The 20849-nt window shown below is 45.7% G+C and overlaps 3 protein-coding genes across 10 annotated transcripts in view; 1 reads left to right on the top strand and 2 right to left on the bottom strand.

Annotated features, from left to right (window-relative positions):
* Positions 1 to 1969: 1969 nt before the first annotated feature.
* On the bottom strand, positions 1970 to 11149 carry COG8 (component of oligomeric golgi complex 8). Of its 4 annotated transcripts, XM_067718890.1 has the most exons (7): positions 10638 to 11149; positions 9172 to 9379; positions 7561 to 8388; positions 5283 to 5451; positions 4329 to 4504; position 2809; positions 1970 to 2505 (listed from the first exon to the last, which is right to left on the bottom strand). In XM_067718890.1, the coding sequence occupies exons 1-7, from the start codon at positions 11132 to 11134 to the stop codon at positions 2348 to 2350; spliced, it is 2037 nt and encodes a 678-aa protein (XP_067574991.1). In that variant the 5' UTR covers positions 11135 to 11149; the 3' UTR covers positions 1970 to 2347. The 4 variants fall into 4 exon arrangements, with proteins under 4 accessions (XP_067574991.1, XP_067574993.1, XP_067574990.1 ...); XM_067718889.1 differs by lacking the exons at positions 1970 to 2505; position 2809 and having other exon boundaries at positions 4052 to 4504; XM_067718891.1 differs by lacking the exons at positions 1970 to 2505; position 2809 and having other exon boundaries at positions 4052 to 4537; positions 5277 to 5451.
* Positions 11149 to 20849, top strand: part of NIP7 (nucleolar pre-rRNA processing protein NIP7) — an 82535-nt gene continuing 72834 nt past the window's right edge. For 3 of the 5 annotated variants that reach the window (XR_010939020.1, XR_010939021.1, XM_067718904.1), the window contains exons 1-4: positions 11149 to 11357; positions 11478 to 11564; positions 11666 to 11804; positions 12589 to 12729. Coding sequence is in view for 3 of the 5 variants with exons in the window: in XM_067718904.1 (XP_067575005.1) it covers positions 11302 to 11357; positions 11478 to 11564; positions 11666 to 11804; positions 12589 to 12729 (423 nt within the window). In the remaining 2 variants the exon portion in view is untranslated. Of the gene's footprint in view, positions 11358 to 11477; positions 11565 to 11665; positions 11805 to 12588; positions 12730 to 12934; positions 17807 to 20460; positions 20786 to 20849 lie in introns of those variants that run through there. The other 2 variants (XM_067718902.1, XM_067718903.1) reach the window with 2 other exon arrangements.
* On the bottom strand, positions 14525 to 19810 carry TMED6 (transmembrane p24 trafficking protein 6). The gene is made up of 4 exons (XM_067718907.1): positions 19544 to 19810; positions 18157 to 18283; positions 16735 to 16886; positions 14525 to 14923 (listed from the first exon to the last, which is right to left on the bottom strand). The coding sequence occupies exons 1-4, from the start codon at positions 19754 to 19756 to the stop codon at positions 14690 to 14692; spliced, it is 726 nt and encodes a 241-aa protein (XP_067575008.1). The 5' UTR covers positions 19757 to 19810; the 3' UTR covers positions 14525 to 14689.

Genomic DNA, 20849 nt, shown 5'->3' on the forward strand with positions numbered 1-20849 from the left:
CGTGGTTCATCCTCACAGCTCTAGTCACAGCTTTCACAGCTGCCCTGCCTTTCCATTTATCTCTCTTCCACCAGTAACAGGGCAAATGAATGTTCTGTTCACTACTGAGGCTGGCACGGTGGCTATGCTTAATGTGGCTAATATGTGCAGAGGAATTTCCTTCCCTAAGCGCTTGCTCTGAAATTCACTTCCTCCCTACCTGGGAATTCTGTTCTAAACCTTCTGCCTACATTGATTTTCGCTGTGGAAGTTGACTTCTAAAACTTTTATTAGCTCAAGGTGCTCATCTGTGTGGTTCTGCAGCTGATAATATCTGGCCAAGGTGGGAGAGATTTTCTTTCTTGTAAATGCAAGAATTTTTTGTCTTTGGGTTGTAGTGTCTTGGGCTAGTTGATCAAATCCTTCCTTGTATGTGGATTTGGTTATAACAGTAAATTTCATATATTGTCAGCAGCGTAGTCTCAGGCTTTCTCCACAGTCCACCCTGGGCAATCATTATTTTTAGGCCTTGATTCAGGAAGCTTCAGGCAAATACTACTGATCTGCATTACAAAGGCATTACTAAGGACGGTTAACCGCAGAGCCTGTAAGGAATCTTCAGAATGTTTTGATGCCATCCTGCAGGAGCTTCTGAACAGTGTCCAATAGAAAGGAGGCTCACTGAATTCTAACTTTCCTAAGGATACGTGTTTTCAGTATACGTGAGAGCTCACTACAGATTCCCAGGTGGCTGAGTCTCTGTCCTCACCTCAGGGCAGTGCTGGGCCCTGTTTCTCTCTGAAGTGTGATGCACAGAGAGCCAGTTCTCTTTTGCTTGGCCTCACAGGCCCCCAGGCTTGGCTGTTTAGAGAAAGCCATGGGGGAAAATGGGTCTTTCCTGGGGTCATTTAATTAACTACTGTTTAAAACACATTTTCTCTAAACAACTTACTGGACTTCTTACTCTATGGGTACTTGGATTTTGAGGACTTTGGTAAGAGTACCTGCATGGCAAAACTCAACATAAAACTGAGGTAAGACAAGTGTCAAAAGAAATGAGTTCCTTAACCTCTTGACAAAGCTGTGACAGAATCTTAAAGCTAAAACACTGGTCACCATGATGCTAATTTATTTTTTTCAGAATAAGTGTGCTGACGAGGAAGCACAAGTTCTGCTTTCTGTTTCTGCCCTAATTGTGACAGGAAGAGGCTCTTTGCTCCTTCTCAACTACAGGCATCCCCCACTTTTTGTAACTTCACTTTACACTGCTTTGCTTTTATGAAAGACCTATATTAGTACCTGTTTTCACTAATGGAAAGAAATTTGAAGAGGATTTTCACTTCTACGGAAAAGGTGAAAGCTGAAATAGCATTCAGCTTTTGTTTTGCAGTGAGCCATTATAGAAGCAGCACGCACTCAGAGCTGCCAGAGTGGCACCGCCAAGCTCCTTACCTGGGAGCTGTGCTCAGCATCAAGCCACCACAGTTTTGAACTGTATCTGTGACAATCTGTGCTTTATCTCCATTTATTTTGTGCATCTGTTAGCAAGATGTGTCCCCAGGTAACTGCTTCTTCAATTTATGCTATTTCAGCTTAGGAAAGGTTTCATCAGAACACTCTTCTTTCAGATCGTGAGGAAACCTATATCACCCCTCCCCTAGCCCTGCTCCATGGCCTCCATCCAAAGAATGAGCCAAGTACCAGCTGCCTAAGAGATCTCAGCAGAAAAGTCTTCCCCAGGTCTGTTAAAGGTGGAAAGCAAAAGCTGGAGACCTAAACTGTATCTGAACCTGTTAAAATGTATGAATACTCAGTTACGTTAATATTGTCATTGAACTGGGGACATTCTGTCCTGTGTTTTACTTCCACAGGCAAACTGGTATCCAAAACAAATGGAGACTATGCAGGTAGCACACTTGAGCCCTTTGTAAACGTAAGAACTTGGTGAAGGCGATCAACCACAGCCTTAATCCGCATTTTAAAACACAGCTTTCAGGTGTTTGGGGACTATATTATCTAATCTTGGCTTTGGGAACAGATGATACAGCTCTTCTGAAATCATGTCTACTGAGAGTGGCTATTTACTTGCCCGTGCCCCATCTTTATCTCCATACAAAATTGCCAGGAAATGTCCACTCCTTCAGGGGAGTTATTTTTCTTCTCAAGTTAAAGGCAATACATTGTCCATAGCTCATTTCAGGGCAAACATTAACATCTTCCTCCAACTCGGGAAGGCATGCTTTGACAGACCATTGTTTTCTGTCGGAGCAGAGCCAATACCAAGTCGATGCCAGGTAAGACATGCCCAGCTTAAAGCCAAAATGTTTGTGTTTTGGTTTTCAGGGTCCTCAGATGCAGCAGGAAAGCTTTAGTCATTCACCTCCATCCAATGGATGTTTGTAAATGTCTTGCTGTCCATTTTGTCAATGAACAGGCAGCCCTGCAAGTGGTCCATCTCATGCTGGATAATGCGGGCTGCCCACCCACTGGCCTGCCACACCACCTGCTCTCCTCCGGGGTCCATCCCTGAAAAGGAAGGTACAGCCTGGGTGAGGACATGCTGAACTGCATCATTCTCAACCTACTTAGCCTTTCCTTGCCCCTGGCTGTTCCTATTTACAAGAGGCAATATCAGAAGGGAATGCAGACGGCAGCCCCTATGCTTCCTAGAAAAGAAGTCTGAACTCTGCCTCTTACCAAGTATTCAGCCTGGTTCCCAACTCTGACGAGTAGGTTGCTGGGTTCGCTATGGGGCTGAAATGAGAAATGATCTTCCCAAGTGACTGGCTCAAGAGGAACAATCATCCCAACCCCAGCAAAGAATCACACTCTGCAAAACATACTGTGGTATGACAGGTAATGGCTTATCACTTTGGGTTAGGCAAAGCTGGGTTCTACTTCTCCCATTCCACGTGACAGATCTAATTGGCGCAGGAGAGAGAGAGAGAGAGAGAGAGAGAGTGTGTGTGTGTGAGAGAGAGAGACAGACAGACAAACAGGCACAAGGTGAGTGACAGGGCAGAGGATGTGGTGTGAGCTAACAGGGGAATCAGGCCACCCTCCCAAACCCCAACCCCCCAACCCTGTGCCCCACTTGAGCTGGCTCTGCTCTCACAGGCGCCTCCTGCCCCATCGCATCGCGTCAGTCCTGAATTTTGTCCACTCCAGGGTCTGCTCGTGGGTAGGTAGGTTCCGCTGATCAGCCATCAACATGTCTACGCTTTAACTGGAACTTTGCGGAAACCGTTTCGTGGGATCCGAGGCCGCCGCCTCCGCAGGTTAAAGGGGAGCACGCATTTACCTATCCGCCCCAGGGACCCCACCGCCGCGCACCTGAGATCTGCACCGCCTGGAAGCGGGGCACGCAGGCCAGGAAGCCGCTGATGCTCTCGCAGCCCTCGGGGAAGGTGACCAGGCGGCTGTCCAGCACACGCAGGCTGGGGTTCACGAACACGCGCAGGGGGAAGGTTTCCATCTGACGGGCCTCGCGCACGCGCGGCGCGCATGCGTGGAAGAGCGCCTCGGGGAACTCGACCGCCAGCACCTGCAGCGGCACTCCGAGCTGCGGCGCGCTCAAGCCCACGCAGCGGCGGCGTCGCATCACCTGCACCAGCCGCTGCACCAGCTGCTGCAGCTCGGGTCCCGCCAGCTGTGCCGGCTCTACCGGGGCCGCCACGGCCCGCAGCGCCGGGTCCCCGACCTGGCACACGCGCGGGTACGGCGGCTCCGGCGCTCCCTGCACCAGACGCCGCACGTAGCGCCAGTAGGAGCGCCGGCGCGCCGGGCCCTCGAGGCCATCCGGGGGGTGCCTGGAGCTGCAGGCCCGGGCGCCGCCGCCCGCTACCCGCTCTCCCCACTGCAAGGCCGGCCTCACGCAGCCACGCGCCCGCAGCCACCGCAGCAGCAGCCCAGCCCCCAGCTGACCCATGGCGCGTGGAGCCTAGCCACCCGCCCGCACGCGTCCCTAGCCGGCCCCCGTAGCCGAAGCTCCCGCCCCCAGGGACTCCGGGAAGTGCAGTTCCCGCGGGCCTTCCGGGAACGCCGGCGCCGCTCACGCTTCGCAGCCTGCCTCTGGGTGGCGTCCACCAGCTTTATTATTTAATTCCATTTCTGATAGTTTAATCAAGCATTTACAAGAATATCCAGGAGGTTCTCCCGTTAATTATGCCTTCGCAGCCTCTCCCACGCGCGGCAACTCCCGTTCCCACCGGGCGCTGCAGTAAGTAAGCCCCTCTGGGGGGCGCCTGTCAAGTGCCTGCACTAGGCTCGTCGGCTGCCTGCGGCGGTCCCACGGATCCCACCTCCTGTTGCCCCCCGTCAGGGAAAGCCGGGGTGACAGGTTCGAGGACTGGCCCCTCGTCTGGGGGTTCTGGCGCTGGAGCTGTGACCTCGGGGACTAGCTCCTTGTCGTCTAGACAGAAGGCCATCTCTCTCTTCGGCAGGATAAAGGCCAGAGGCTCCTGGACGACGCTGACGTTCACATGCCCCAGGTTTCCGTACTTGGAGAGCTGAGTGGGTGGAATGCCTGGCCCAGATGGTAAAGAATAGAAGTGGAAAAAGCGTTTAATGAATTTAATTATGTGTCACAGGTAAAAGAACAAAAACAAAAAAACACTTATTGGAAGTAACGAACACAGTTACCATATTTCAATACAGTAAAAATCACCTTTGTGATATGGGACAGGCGCCTATGCGGTAAAGCCAGACTTTGAAAGTAATGGAAACAGAACAGTGCAGGACGGATGGAGAAAAAAAGCACCAGGAGAGCCTCAGCAGGCACTGGATTCCCTGGACAGGCCCAAGGAAAAGCTGGGGGAGCAGAGAGCAGCCACTCTGCTGGTGGGATCACTGGCCCACTACCCTTTGGGAAATTGTGCCTCCCACACCCCCTTCACAGGCAAAGAGAGAAGGGGCATAGGGAAGGGAAGGTAAATTCTAAAAAATATTTTAAAAACACCATCTGTAAACATTTAATGTCAATGGAATCATACATTATGTGGTTCTTTTGTGACTGGCTTCTTCCACTTAGCTAGATATAAACATAATGTATGATTCTGTTGATAAGAAATGTCCAGAAAGGGCAAATCTACTGCAACAGAAAGGTTAGTGGCTGCCAGGGGCTAAGGGCAAGATTGGGGAATGACGACAAATGAACACCGGGGATCTTTCTAAAACTAGATGGTAGTAACGGTTGCACACCTGTGTACACTTACTAAAAACCTTGAATTTTACAAATAGGTGAATTATTTAGTATGTGAATTATGTCAATAAAATAGTTTTAAGAATCTTTTCCCTTCTTTTACCTAAGGTCTGTGCCATCTGAGCTGGAGGAAAAAGGACTTGGAGACAGCGATTTAAATAAGGAACGAGGTCTTCCAGGAAGACAGTGCAGAACTGGACGAAGAGCTCTTGCTCCCCACTGCTGAAGGCAGCCTCTTCGGCACGATGGAAGGCCAAGATTACTTTTGTTACCTAAGAGACAAGGGCACCATCAATCACCGGGTTAGTCTATCACCATCAGCAGTGTATAAAACTAGGTACAAATGTGCAGCTCTCAAGTTTTCATGAAGAAAGTTGTTCCAAACCGTACATGATATTATTATCTTGTTTAAATTCACAATTGTGGTCAATCTTCACAATTCTGTCACTTCACTGATGTATTTCTTATCCAACTAGTTTTATTACTAGTGCAGTTTCCAGTTCCAGTGGAGGAGCATCATGAAATTATACACAGAATACATTGCTTTTGGCTCCCATGGGAGATGGACCAGAACTATGGTGGATCCAGGAAGATGAAGCAACACTATAAAAGGCTTCTACTGAGTAAGGCCTCTGAAGTTCCACAATGCTAGAACCACTAGAAAATTGTAAAGGAGGAAAAAATAGAGCTGGAAAAGAAGTTCCACATACAAATAACAGCCTAGCTGACATTACAGGCAGGGTCACAGTGACAGAGTTAAGAACATAAACTCTGGGGAATTCCCTGGCAGTCCAGTGGTTAGAGCTCTGTGCTTTCACTGCCGAGGGCCCAGGTTCAATCTCTGGTCACAAGCCAAGAGGCACGGCCAAACAAACAAACAAATAAATAAATAACGAACATAGACTCTGGTGCCAGACGTTCTGGGCTCAAACTCCAGCTGTGCCACTCACTGGTTCTATGGCCTCTAAGTGATTACTTAAGCACCCCACGCCCTCTGTGCCTGAGTTCCCTCATCTATAAAGTAGGGCCAGCAACAGGACCTAACCTCGCAGGGTTGTGAGAATTAAGTTTTAATATGTGTAAAGTATGATAAATTACGTGGCATGAAGTAAGCTCTAGATGAATATTAGCTAATTACTATTATCTGAATTTCACTGACCCTAAAAAGCTTCGTTGCTCATTCTTCCTTGCTCTTTTTTTTTTTTTTTTTTTTTGCGGTACACGGGCCTCTCACTGTTGTGGCCTCTCCCATTGCGGAGCACAGACTCCGGACGCGCAGGCTCAGTGGCCATGGCTCACGGGCCCAGCTGCTCCGTGGCATGTGGGATCTTCCCGGACCGGGGCACGAACCCGTGTCCTCTGTGTTGGCAGGCAGACTCTCAACCACTGCACCACCAGGGAAGCCCTCCTTGCTCTTTCTTACAGGAGGACATCAACAGAAAGATTTTATACAACCACATCACAACTGCCACCTGGCTGACAGCAACTGTAAGATGTCATCAATTATAAGAAACACCCAATATCTAAAGATTTAATGTGTAAAAATGCACCATACTCGGATATTAGCAATGTTGGTAGTATTACTTGTATTAGGCAGAATTCTAATATGGCTCTTGTAATCCCCACCCCCTGGTATCCACTCCTTTGTGTAATCTCCTTCCCTTGAGTGCAGGCAGAATCTGTGACTTGTTTCTAACCCACAGAATATGGCGAAGGTGAAGGATTTGGCTGTTTTAATTAACGTCCCTAACCGGCTGATTGAATTAATGAAAAGGGAGGTTATCCTGGGTGGGCCTACCCTAATTAGATGAGCCTCTTAAAAGAGGGTTGAGGACTCCTCTAAAGGAGACTTAGCAAGGAGAGATGCTCTCCCATTGGCTCTGAAGAATCAAAAAGCCACACTGAACTGCCTGTGGAGTGGGCTGGTCTCTAGGAGTTGAGGGCCTCAGTCCTACAACTGTAAGGAACAGAAATCTGCCACTGTGAGTGAGCTTGAAAGGAGGGGACCCTGAGCTCCAGATGAGTCCACAGCCTGGCCAACACCTTGATTGCAACCTTGTGAGCAGAGGACCAACCCATTTAGGCTGTGCCTGGACTCCTGACCGACAGAAACAGACATGATAAATGTGTGTTGTTTAAACTGCTATGTTTGTGTGAGTTTGTTATGCAGCAATAGAAAATCAATATATTACTGAACCATTACTACAGGTGAGACACTTCATGAAAGGAGACTAACCAGAGCTTTTCAACCAGAAAAACCTCTAAAACCACACTAAACCGAAGTCAGCAGGCACCACTGTCACACAGACTGGTTTATTACAAAAGTCTGGCCACTTGTTACTAAAGGAGGCCCCAGAAGAGAGCCAACAGTATGTGCTCACCTTGGCAAGGGCGTCTTCCAGGGCCACAGTCACATCCTGCGCCAGGGCCATGGGGCAGCAGAGGCGCAGATCATTGAAGGCGACCAGAATATTGTTGAGGAAGCAGGCAAGCGGTGGGAAGTCTAAGAGCACCATGGGCGGCTGCAGGGTCCCCGGCTGAGTGACTGGAACAGCAGCAGGCAGGTTACTGCTGCTCAGGATGGCTGGAGCTGAGATGAGGGTGTAGGAGTTCATTTCATCCTGGAACTTCTCGACCGTTTCCTGAATTGCTTTCTGGAAAGTGCTGATAGCCACTCGCTGGAAAACAGGAGCTAACTGACCCCGGAAATCAGCCCCTACCCGGCTAAAAGACAGTCCAAAGTACATGCACTGGCCCAGCAGAGAGTCCAGACGGCTGCCTATCCCTCGGTTAAGGTCAGTCTCCAGCACCTGCAGGAACTGTGAGACTTTCTGCAGCACCCAGCCATGGAAGATGGCACTCTCATTCACGGTGTGCTCACCCATGGCAGGGGGCAGCAACGGGTCCTCGTCTGAGAAGATGGCACGGTACTGGGTGATAATATCGAACAGATGGACACGGCAGGCCTCGATGGTTTTCGTGATGTGGAAATAGGGATCATCACTGGGGATGGCAGTCAGGATAGATCGGAGCCAAGCATCTCGGGCCTGAAGAAACTTGACCCTCAACTCAGCCTCGGTGAAGACATCCATTTGCCGTAAGAAGCCAATGACACGGAGGCAGGCAGGGAGCTGGATGTTCGTCCTCAGTTGTTGGATCAGCTGGCTCAGCATCAGCTGCATGGACTGGCGCACTTCGTTCACAATGCCCTGACGACACAGGGGGTGAGTCACCACGCTGGGAAAGACACTCCCTGGAACCCATTCCACTAACCCTGAATACTGCAGACCAACATTCCCACTGCTGTCCTGACATACAAAGTAGATTTCCTAAAACTGATGCATACAGGTTCACCAGCAAAGGTTTGGTTCACTGTGGCCTACGGGCCCTGCCTGGTTCTTCTGCCCTCACCTGCTTCCTAATGCTCTCCCCTTGCTCACTGCAATCCAGCCAGAATGGCTATCTTTATACTTCAAACACTCCAACTTCTTCCCTCCTTAGCCTGCTATACTTGTTCGTACCACTTTCTGGTTGGCTCTCCCCCCACATCTTCATGTGGCTGGCTCCTTCTCGTCATCTGGGTCTCAGCTTAAATGTTATCTCACCAGAAGAGCCTTTCCTGACCACTCTACCTAGAGTAACCCACCTTAGCCTCCTGCCCCATTCCCTGGTTTATTTTGTTAAGATACTTAACACTATCTGAAAGGATATTATTTATTTATTTGCCAACTAGCAGATTATGAGAGCCAAGGCCTTGTCTTTGTTCACATTGTACTCCCAGCATCTAGATCAATGCCTGGCACATGATTAATATTTATCAGCTGACTGAATAATGAATGTATGTTTTATGATCAAGCCTGCCTGCCTTGCAGAAACTGATGTGAAAAATGCAAGGAGTTTCCCTAAGGTTTCTGCCTAAAGGGTCAGTGATGACCACAGAATTACTGATCACAAGAACATCAGCTTGAGTCCTCTCTGGGCAAGTTGGCTACCTGGATGACAGGGATGGAGGAGTATTTCCTTTCCAGTCGGCGTACATAGGCTGCAAGCTCCAGGGCCTCTTCATAATAGCTGTTCCGGACACAGGTGTCCATGAGTTGAGGGATCTCCAGGATTTCCAGGATTTCCGTGTGCCGGTTTAGAGTCAGGGTGTTCATTCGGCGATTGGAGCTGATCTCCTCAGCCTCTTTCACAAAATTCCTAGTAACAATCAGGAGTACATTGGTGGTTCACTGCTCTGCATCCAAGTCTTAGCTACAAATTCCAAGCACTTACTATGAACTGAGCACTGGGCTGATTTATCTGATTTAATCTTCACACCAACCCCATTAGATAAGTACTTTTACCCTTGAAATTTTAATCCCAGAGATTTTAAGCAACTTGTCCAAGATCACACAACTAATAAGTGATAAAAAGATTTGAACCCAGATCTGCCACTTAACAAGCTGTAGCAAGGTACTTAGGCTCTCTGAACTGTTTCTTCATTGGTAAAATAGTAACAGGACCCACCTCATAAGGATGTGAGAATTAAATGAGATGATGTGTATAAAGCATTTAACATAGGACCTGATATGGAGTAAATGTTCCTTTAATAACAGCTATTCTTATTATTTTCATAATGCCCTAACTAGCCTAGAACTACAGCCTTACCCCCAAGTTCCCTCAGCCTCTTAATCTCCTATGCTATGGTCCAACCTCAGTTCCTGCTACAGTCTCCATTTCTTCTCGGTAACTGCAGACACCTGCTTTGTGAAGCCCTCCATCTATTCTAAGGGATTGGAAGAGTATGAAAGCTATTCTCAAATATGCAAAGACTCAAAAGAAAACTTAAACTTTTATCACGAAAGACTGGAAGGCAGAATTAGGGATAATGGATTGAGGGTCGAGGGAGGGAGAATATGGGTCAAAAAGGAAGATTTTTTTTTTTTGGATGATGATTTTTACTGTCCCCAAACGGGAGGATTTCCTTGTCAGCCTCCTATCAATGAACGGTTTAGAGCAGATGACCTCTGGTCCAAGCTGTTGTGTGTACATGTGTGTTGTGTGTTTGTGTTGTGTGTATAGGTTTACATAAATATGCACATATATTAAGCTGACAATTGTGGAGTGTTAATTATGTCGGACCCAATGATAAGTGCTTCGCATGGATTCTCTTTATTTAGTGCTCACAACAGCCCTATGAGAGAGGGACGTGCTGCTGGGTTCCAATTCTGACTTCAAAACTTACTAGCTGTGCCCTGGGACGGTCACTAACCTCTGTGTCTTAACTTCCTCATACGCAAAATGCAAATAACAATACCTACCTCGAAGGCTGCTGTGCAGTTTAAATGGATTAATGAAATGCTCAGAGGAGAACCTGGCATATGGTAAGCGCTATCTAAGTGTTAGCTATTTCTATCGTCGTAAATGATAGCGATTACAGGTATTAAAAGCCCCTTTAGCACCGGACCCGCCGCACCTGCAGCTCTGTTGGAAGCTGGGCAAGCGGTCGAGCAGGCGGCCAAGCGACTCCTCCACGTCGCCAAAGAGGCGGTGGATGCGCTCGGTGCACTCGGCGCCGCGGATGAAGGTCTTGTAGTTGGCGAAGGCCAAGTCGCGCGTCTGCTGCAGCAGCTGCGCTCGCTCCTCGGCCAGGCGGTCGGGCTCGCGCCGCAGCCGTTCCAGCCCCGAGCCGCTCAACTCCCTGAGGTAGCGGCCCACGTCGGGCCGCTCCCGCCACTGGGCCTCCGGGAAGCGGTCCCGGAACAGCGACGCCAGGAGCCCTTCATCCTCCACCTCCCCGAGAGCAGCCGCGGTGGCCGTCGCTGTGGCCGAGGCCGTAGTCGAGAGCGGAAGAGTCGCTGTCGCCGCCATCTTCTCAGCAGCAGCGTCACTTCCCCTCCCGCTCAGCGAGGGCGCTGACTCCGTAGAATCGAAAGCAGCCGGGGCGTACTTCCGGTCTCTATGGTTTCTCATCAGGCCCGCTTTCTTTCCCCGATAGTCGTCCAGGTTACGGGGCGCTAGCGTGGGGAAACGACTGGAAAGCAGCTAGAGAGGCAGGCTTTGAGGTTGCCAAGGAGCGGCTGATCTTCCGTTTCCGGTAACTGAGGCACGAGGATCCGGCGTTCCAACCCAGCGGGAAAATGCGGCCTCTGACTGAAGAGGAGACGCGAGTAATGTTTGAGAAGATAGCAAAATAGTAAGAGTGCGCGGGGCAGAAGAGGGAGTGTGTGGGTGGCGCGGAGGGGCATGGGTGGAGCGGGGGGCGCGGTGCCGGGATGAGTCCGGGCGCGGCCTCTAGTCCTCCTTTTGCTCTCAGCATCGGGGAGAATCTGCAGCTGCTGGTCGACAGGCCCGACGGCACCTACTGTTTCAGGCTGCACAACGACCGGGTGTACTACGTGAGGTGAGGCGGCGCGGGGCCGGGTAGGCAGCATGGAGCCGGGTGGGGTCCTGGGTCCCTCCAGCCTCCCTCATTTGACACTGCCTTTTTCTTTATCCCTTCAGTGAGAAGATTTTGAAGTTGGCCGCCAACATCTCCGGTGACAAGCTGGTGTCGCTGGGGACGTGCTTCGGAAAATTCACGAAGACGCACAAGTTTCGGTTGCACATCACGGCTCTGGATTACCTAGCACCGTATGCCAAGGTTTGTGGGGTGGTGTCAGTCCGCCACTAGGGATGGAGGAAGTCTAGGCTGAGGGCCACATCAGAAGGCAGAATTGGGCACCTTTTCTGCGACGGAGTCGCTGACGGTGCTTAGGGTCAGTGCCAGCACCTGGAGATGTGTGTACATCTTAATGCCTGGGCGTGGTCGGGGCTCAGGTGTAGGAGCCCTGTGTGGCCGCAGTGGTGGTTATCTCCAGTAGAAACTGAAAAGCCTATGCAGACCCAGCTCAAGACCAAAAAGCAAATAGGTGGCTGTGAAGAGGAGCGTAGTGGGGTACAGAAAAAGAGCTGTTAAACTGCCCATGGGAGAAGTTGATTGTAGAGTCGAGGTAAGAACCTCCTGGCTGGTCTCTTCGTGGGGTGAACATATTAAGGGAAGCATGACTCTTTCTCTCTTTTCTTTAAAATTCATGTTACAAGACAGACGAACCTCACAGGTGACATATATAGCACGGGGCATATGGTCAGTAATATCTTAATAATCTTGTATGGAGACAGATGACACAGATACTATAACTTTATATTATTGTGATCCTTTTGTAATGTATAGAAATATCAGATCACTGTTTTGCACCTTTAACTAACATGGTATTATAGATTACTATACTTAAACTGAAAAGAAAATAAATAAAAGAACCAAAAAAACTTAGTTCATAAGGGATAAAAAGAAAGAAATTAACCATAGATCTAGCAGTTAGCCTATCTGCAGGGGTCTAACTATTTAGCATTTTTATGTCTCTTGGATTTAATTCTCTTTTTTACAGTATAAAGTGTGGATAAAACCTGGAGCAGAGCAATCCTTCCTGTATGGGAACCATGTGCTGAAATCTGGACTTGGTCGAATCACTGAAAATACTTCTCAATACCAGGGAGTTGTGGTGTACTCCATGGCAGACATCCCTTTGGTGAGTAGAGATGGTTGCTGTTAAAAAATCAAGTATCTTTTTATTCAAGATGGATGTATTTTCAGTCTGCGCTTGAGAGACTAAATTCTCAGCACCTTTTGAATTCTTCAAAGAACTGTATCTTTTCGTCTTTGTTGTTTCCAGACCTCAATACGTACTTATTGAATGACTTGAGTGAATCAGTGTCTCTTCTTTTGAATCCCAGGGTTTTGGGGTGGCAGCAAAGTCTACACAAGACTGCAGGAAAGTAGACCCCATGGCGATTGTGGTATTTCATCAAGCAGACATTGGGGAATATGTGCGGCATGAAGAGACATTGACTTAAAACGAAATCATCGCGAGGACTTGTGGCTGTGTGGAAGGGCCTAGCTTTGTTTCCTGTGTCTGTGTAGGCTCCACCATCATGTTGAATTTTGTCAACACTGTGACCTCTTCAGGGACTTCTTAGTTTAATATTCTATTATGGACAAATGCAGGCTGGATTCTTATTATGCAGAAATGGCTCAAAAACGGGGTTTTGGATCTTTGTGATTATGACTAACTAGAATGCTGTGTTTTATATTTGAATCAGAGGGCTTCTTGTTTTGAGTAACAGGTTCTAAATTGTTGGAACTGAGGACAAGAATAGCGTATTGTTATCTGTGATAACACTGTTTTCCAAACACATGATAAGAACGTAATGAATTTTCTTATTTATTAATACTATGAAAGATAGATATTGCCATCAGAATAGTAGGTCGTGTGTGGAATTTTACAAATGAAATTTGGATAAAACAGTAAGAGCAGTTTATTCTGCCGATTTTCTTTACGGTAGGTGCTGTGTAGTGTGGAAAAAAACTTGGATTCAAACACCAGTTCTCACATCTACCAGCTGTATGGCCTTAGATGAGTCATTAAACTTTAATAAGCTTCATTTCCTTCTGTTTCAAAAAGCAGCCTAGCCGTCTTCCTAAGAATAGTTTTTAGAAGTGGAAATCGTGATCGTAAAGCATCTAGCACAGTGCCTGGCAAATGAGAGTGTTGAATAAATGGTAAGAGTTATTTCTGTAACATTTATACTGAGTATTTCTGTTACTAAGAGTAGGATCTTATGAACATAATTTGATTATATTATCTTGGCTTTTACAAGCGGTTTTCTCACTCTTTTTCTTGAATGGTATGATCCCAGGCTGAATGTTATTTTTATCACCTTGATTTCTAAAACAATTTCTCTTATAAATCTTTTGGGTTTTTTTTAATTAAAAAAATTTTTTTATTGTAGTATAGTTGACGTACAATATTGAGTTAGTTTCAGGTGTACAGCAAAGTGATTCATTTATACATATATTCTTACAAATCTTTAATTACATGACTGGACTGGACAAAAAGCACTACTCAGAAACCCTGAAATAATAATTTAGCTCCTCCATCCTTCTCCCATGCCTTCCAAAATTATTTTTAGAATTACTAAAATATTTTTTAGTGAAAAACATGTCACAGACAAAAAAATTTTTAAGTACCTGTATTGTAAAGCAATTTCTTTAGTGCATATACTGCTTAATTTAAATTCCAAAGGTGACATCTCTAAAAATAAATCATTTTTCAATTACAAAAAGGCACTCTACCAACTCCTGTTTTTGTATGCAACATATAAAACCCAGTTTTATATGTTTTTGTCCCATATTTTTCAACTTTTCTCCCTTCCAAGGTTCTCTGTTAATTTCTAAATAAACATAGTGAAGGTTAAGGGGCTGCAGTACGATGGACAGTATTTTGATGGTAGCATTTAGTGTGTACTTTAGAAATAGTCAACGTCAAAACTTTACACACTTTTATTTATTGCTATTTTGCCTGTGTAGATGAGAGCAATAGGCTACAACTTTCTAACAAGAAAAATTGATTTTTTCCCAATAACTTTACAAAGATTTGAGAGAGCTTGTGCCCCAGAAGAAAAGAGCCAGGGCACTGTAGTTGTTCGAGCTTAGCATCTTGGCTTCTTTGTGTCTGTAGTCGTTGGGATGTTGAAGAGACGCTTCAAGAAATACAGCTGCAGGATCCCAGAAAGAATAATAACAAGGCTCTGGGCTGTCGACCACCAATTCACATAGTTATAGTTTGACTGGAGTAGGAAAAAGTCAGCCATTTTTCTCATGCGAGCGAAGTTGTAGTATCGCCACATGTGAAAGATATTGTTCTGCAGCTTTCGTGTACTCTTCTGCAGGACAGAAAATGAAATACAGAAAGGGTTCCTCCGTAACCTCATCTAGCCTCCCCTGGGTACCCACCAGCACTAACCTAGTTTATCTGGAAGTTGAGTAACTTACGATTTTATAGTATGTAATAAATTGGCTATTGGAGTTGTTGATAAATGCTAGTTTTGTTGTCTATGAAAAAATGGCTTGGACTTCAGTTATAAAAAAATAATTTTTATAATGAAAAACTTCAGTGCTAAAACTAGAAAGTTCCTCCAGATTATCTCTAGATTTAGACATGTACTCAGCACATCATTGCTGTTCTGGGTGATGTCTTCTGTTCTTTGTATATGGTAAAAGATAAGGGCCTGCAAATTTTTATGGAAGGGCCAGACAGTAAATATTCTAGGCTTTGCAGGCCATACAGTCTCTTGCAACTACTAAGCTCTGCCACTGTAGCACAAAAGCAGCCATAGACAATATGTCCAGTTAGCTGTCCCTCATTATCAGTGGGGAGATGGGTTCCAGGACCTGCAGAGGATGCTGAAATCCCATAGTCAGCCCTCCGCATCTGCAGGTTCTGCATCTGCAGATACAGAGGGCCAACTGTAATTGTCAAATGAGCATGGCTGTGTTCTAGTCAAACTTCACTTACAAAAACAGGCAGTGAGCTTTTGTGCATCAAGCAGACTATCAAGAAAGTCAAGAGAGATCCCAGAAAATGAGAGAAAATATTTGCAAATCATATATCTGTTAAGAGACTAGTATCCAGAATATATAAAGAACTCTTAGAACTCAATCATAAAAAGACAAATAACCAGATTTTAAAATGGGCAAAGGATTTGAATAGACATTTCTCCAAAAAAGCATGCAAAGATGCTCAGTGTCAGGGAGACACAACTCAAAAATCACAAGATACCACTTATACCCACTAGGATTGCTATAGCAAAAAAGACTATAACATGTTGGCAGGGATATGGAGAAATTGCAACACTCATACACTGCTGGTGGGAGTGTAAAATGGTTTAGCCACTGTGGAATATAGCAGTTCCTCAGTGAAGGTAAAAAGTTACCATATGTGCCAGCAGAGTATACCGCTTATATGTGTACAGAGATGAAAGCATGTTCACACAAAAATTTGTAGGCAAATGCTCACAGCAGCATTGTTCATGATAGCCAGAAAGTGGAAATAACCCAGATGTCTACCAGCTGATATGTAGATAAACAAAATGTGTTTTAAATATACAATAGAATACTATTCATCCAGAAAAAGGAATGAAGTATTAATACATGGTACAATGTGGATGAACCTTAAAAACATGCTAAATAAAAGAAGCCAAAGACAAAAGTCCACATTGTATGATTCCACTTAATATGAAGTGTACAGAACAGGCAAATCTATATAAACAAAGTAGATTAGTGAGGGATTACCCAGGGGTGAGGGGCATGGGGAACACAGAGTGAATAATAGGTCTGCAGTTTCTTTTTGGGGTGATGAAACTATTCTGGAATTAGATGCTGGTAATGGTTGCAGGACCTTGTAAACCACTAAACTGTACACTTAAAGTGGTGAATTGTATCTAAGTTAAAAAACAAACAGGCAGTGGGCCAGATTTGGCCTGTGAACCGTTGTTTGCCAATTCGTGGTATAAAACAAGTGAGGAATTTCAAGAGCTCCAAGTCACAAAATTAATTAAAGGCTTCAAATCCCTTTGCCTGTTTGTTTTCTACCCAAATGAGCCCTCACTCTGATGATATTACTCCCATAATTCTAATCTTTCCTCCAAATTTAAAGTCAGTTTCCATGGATGTTTCTCTCCCACAAAACAGTTACCTCAATTGCATCCAAAGTATCATTCAGTTGTTTTCTTTCATTCTTCTCTTTGTGGTCCATCTCAGGCCCCTCATAGAAGACTCCAAAATTGAGGTATACTTGTACAGAACCAAAGTGATTTTGCTGATTTTTTAGACAAAGCTGATAAAAACCTGTAGGAATCCCTAGATCATTACCAAATCTTGGTCTCCCACCCTCCCACCCTCTAGATTTCCCTGGAGATAACTCTTCTCCAGTGTTAAATGTGCTACTATAGCACCTTCTTTTTACTTAGGAAGTACAAAATCCAGTTTTTGATGTGGAAGATACTGATCTTACTTGAAACTTATTTTACTAATTATTTATAATATTGTTTTGCCAAATACTGGTAGCTTTAGCTCTATGTTGGATAGAAAATGTTTTCTTCCTCTTTTTCAACGTATAATTCCCACATCTCTTAAGGAATTTCTGATCAAGAGCATATTAAGAGCATAGTGTTTGCTTCTTGCATACCATGAGAGTTGGGATATCATTTGAATTTGAAAGTAGGGAAAAAATGTATGCTTTGTGAATGAAAGAAGCTATCCTACTGGAGTAACTTCCTGCAAGGTGGTCTGTATGGGGGCTGATGATTGGGGTATGTACTGGTGCTTGTTCTCAACTGGGGTCACCTCCCCACGTGTGTTGATGGGGGAGGAGTGAGGAGGAGCAGGGTTGGAAAGGTGTGGCAGTGTATTTGATTGTCGAAATGACTGGAAGGCACTACGTAGGGGCCAAAGATGCTGCATAATAATGCTGAATATCCTGTGCCACTCAGTGATTCTCTTACGTCCCTGTTGAGAAATAGTCTTTTTTTGTGCACCTGGCTGGTAGAGAGGACAGTTCAAACTGACTGGTGCCGTCCAGGGTGAGGACAGGCTCGATCTGGCTGTAGGAATTTTCTGGTGACTGGAGAAGTGCTTTGTTGTAGAATGCGGATATTTTTCATGGCCATGCATTTCCTTGTGTTCTGCTTTTTGGTAACTGGCTCAAGTGTTTTGATGACTGAAAAGAAATACTGTCCCATAATAAATTTATTAATTGGAATTCTGTATCATAAGTGGGTCTGCCTGTTTTGATCACTTTCCAATAATCTGGTTCGTTGGAGATGATAAGATAAAATCGAGCTTCTGGACCCTGGAGTTATAATAATTAGTCACCTGGAGACTGCTTCCAAACTGCCAGTGGACCGCTGATTAATGTCCTTGGCCATTGGCAGTCTCCAGGAAATCTGGTTTTTGGTGTTGAAGGCTAAATCTTTTTCTTACTATTTCACCATCCATATGTGAAAAAGCCAGAGCTTTTACATCTCAGGTACTTAATTAAGTTCAATATTTCCTCATTATTTTCCCAATTTCAAAGAAACGTATGATTATTATAATAGCCGTGATGACGAAAACAGACCTGTCTCTTGGGTGGAGAAGTTAATCTGGCCCCGAACATTCTTAGTGGTGTCTATAAGGAAACCCTGTGGGGTATGTGCAGTGGCAGCAACATGCCGGTCATGTGACATTCCCAGTGTCCGCTGAACCTGCCGAGACACATGAAAGAGGGAGAAAAGCTCCTGCTGCATCATCAGGAAGCTAGCTGAATGGTAAGATTGACATCCAGTGACCATCAGCACAGTGGTTCTCAATCAGGGATGGTACTGCCCAACCCCCACTTTGAATTTGGGCTGAGACGTTGCCCTGGTGTTGCGAGTAGGGGAAGGGGGGCGGGGACAGCAATGCTGAATAGCCTGCCGTGTTAGAAATAGTAAGCAGGACAAAGAAATGACCCAAATGCCAATAGCACCCCTGGTAAGAAAACACGTCTCAGACCATGCAGCTGACATGTTGGTGTATATGAATCTGGCTGTAGAGTTCTTGGCAGAACTCACTTGGTTTTGACCTCCCCAGTGGTATACTAGATTTGGGCTTATTTGATGCTTGACAGTAAATAAATAAGGCATTCAATAGGTACTTGCCTCCAAGCTGCGTCTTGATAAGCCCAGGCTACAGTGACCTGACTAGTAGCTACTATTCTATTATAAATTCAGAGATAAGAAAAATCTCTGGTAGGTTAATTTAAAATAAATTGTAAGTTACATTGGAGTAGAATAAGATCAACATAGTCTTTTACTCTGTAAACAAAATTTAGAAAGTTAATAGGTTTCTAAGATAAAGAACAAAGGAAATGAACAGCTTCTAAGTTTACTGTTGAGCAGACCATCCTTGGGCACAGCATGGATTAAAGTACTTGGCCTGTGAACAGGCAACTTGAAAACATTTACCTTCCTAAAAGCAACAGGTCTGACTGCATAGAGAAGCCTTGAGTTACTGATTCTCCAATTTGCTGGAATTACCCCTAAAGGCAAGAGAGTAAATGTTGCTCCCCCAACCTCATAAACTGAAGCATCTTTGAAATCTCTGGGTTTGTCTCCAAAGTTCATGTGACTTTTCATTCAACTTGGTACCATATCCATATTATTTTAATATTTAAAAAATGGATTCTTTTGCCTCTCATCTCTAAACTCGAGTAAGTGTGATGATTACCTCTCCAGGAAGAGGCACCCGGTTTGTCCCATGACTTTGAGCACACTTCCACAGCCCCCAATTTGAGAAGCCAAACCATATGTTTTAGTGATTATTCATCCATCAGGAGTTTCCATTTAACTGCAGGTCTGTTTCATTAACAGGTGGGGAGTCACAGCATAATAAAGACAACTAGAACCTTGTGTTCATTTAAAACCTGACCCCCTTTACAAAAGGAAATGAACAAACAAGAAAAACAAGTCCCCAGTATGACCCACCTCATAACTGAAATAGAAGTATCCAGTCTGGTGGGCAAATTGCCAAAAGCATTCTGTGCCTCCTGGAGGGATCACGATGGCAAAGTCGTATCGATCCGCACCACGGAAGAGGGGCTGGTCCCCAGAGCCACTAAGAGGTTCTGTCTTCTGGCTCCTTGCAGAGCTCACTAGGTTCAGAGCCACCAGTCCAGCACCAAAGAGCAAGGGGAACATGCTGCTCTCTGGAGACTGCTCTAACTGCTTGCAGCAGCCCAGTGGAACCAAGCAGTTTAGACAACTGCTGGGATAATCATTAACTTTGCAAGTCACACATAGGCCAGTCTCAGGGCCACACATAGATATTCCAGAATAGAACTGGCATGGTACCCCACGTTTGGCTCACAGGAAAGAATTTTGCTTTCACCTCAAAAACTCAGTGGCTTACCAGACCTACATCACGGGTGCTAGGTAGAATCTATTACTTCAGAAGAGAGATTTCCACCCCTCCTCTGGGCTGTCATTTTTCAGTTCTTGCCTCTTGGGGGTAAACATTAGGCAAATTTATTTACAACCACCTGAATGTACGGACTCATTTCTCGGTACACAGTGGCTGGGGAGATTTTTCTCATTCGTATCAAATTGCTAGATGATACGTGTCCCTCCTATAAGACGTGAGGGGCAACACCTGTTTCAACAGACCTCTTTCTGCCCAGTGCTACAGTTTAGGCGAGCAAAGCACAGCATGGAAGTGTGTGTAAAAATTTAAATGGATGAAGAATGAGCAAGAGACAGTGGTCAAACCCCTCCACTGATAATCCTCATTCTGCTACCTTCCACCTGACTGATACAGTCATCTAAAGCTATCCAAAATCCACTTAAAGACTATTACAGGGACTTCCCTGGTGGCGCCGTGGTTAACAATCTGCCTGCCAATGCAGGGGACACAGGTTCGATCCCTGGTCCGGGAAGATCCCACATGCCGCGGAGCTACCTATGTCCGTGCGCCACAACTACTGAGCCTGCGCTCTAGAGCCTGTGAGCCACAACTACTGAGCCCTCGTGCGACAACTACTGAAGCCCACATGCCTAGAGCCTGTGCTCTGCAACGAGAAGCCACAGCAATGAGAAGCCCGCTCACCACAACGAAGAGTAGCCCCGCTCGCCGCAACTAGAGAAAGCCCGCATGCAGCAACAAAGACCCAGTGCAGCCCCAAAAAATAAATAAATAAACAAATAAATAAAAAGACTATTGTTCAAACCCTTGATCTTTCTTTTATCTGTGGCTTCTTCAGCACCCACAGGGGGAAAAAGGCTGACTTCATGGCGG

The sequence above is a fragment of the Pseudorca crassidens genome, chromosome 20 (assembly GCF_039906515.1).
Source record: "Pseudorca crassidens isolate mPseCra1 chromosome 20, mPseCra1.hap1, whole genome shotgun sequence".
Taxonomy (NCBI): domain Eukaryota; kingdom Metazoa; phylum Chordata; class Mammalia; order Artiodactyla; family Delphinidae; genus Pseudorca; species Pseudorca crassidens.

Coding starts and splice junctions, on each gene's coding strand:
- COG8 (XM_067718890.1), bottom strand. CDS start 11,134: ATGAGAAACCATAGAGACCGGAAGTACGCCCCGGCTGCTTTCGATTCT. Junction 9,380..10,637: donor AGCTTCCAACAGAGCTGCAG/GTGCGGCGGGTC, acceptor GATTGTTACTAG/GAATTTTGTGAAAGAGGCTG. Junction 4,505..5,282: donor TCAGATGGCACAGACCTTAG/GTAAAAGAAGGG, acceptor CATCTGGGCCAG/GCATTCCACCCACTCAGCTC.
- TMED6 (XM_067718907.1), bottom strand. CDS start 19,756: ATGTTCCCCTTGCTCTTTGGTGCTGGACTGGTGGCTCTGAACCTAGTG. Junction 16,887..18,156: donor CTTCTCCACCCAAGAGACAG/GTCTGTTTTCGT, acceptor GGATTCCTACAG/GTTTTTATCAGCTTTGTCTA. Junction 14,924..16,734: donor ATACTTTGGATGCAATTGAG/GTAACTGTTTTG, acceptor TCTGTCCTGCAG/AAGAGTACACGAAAGCTGCA.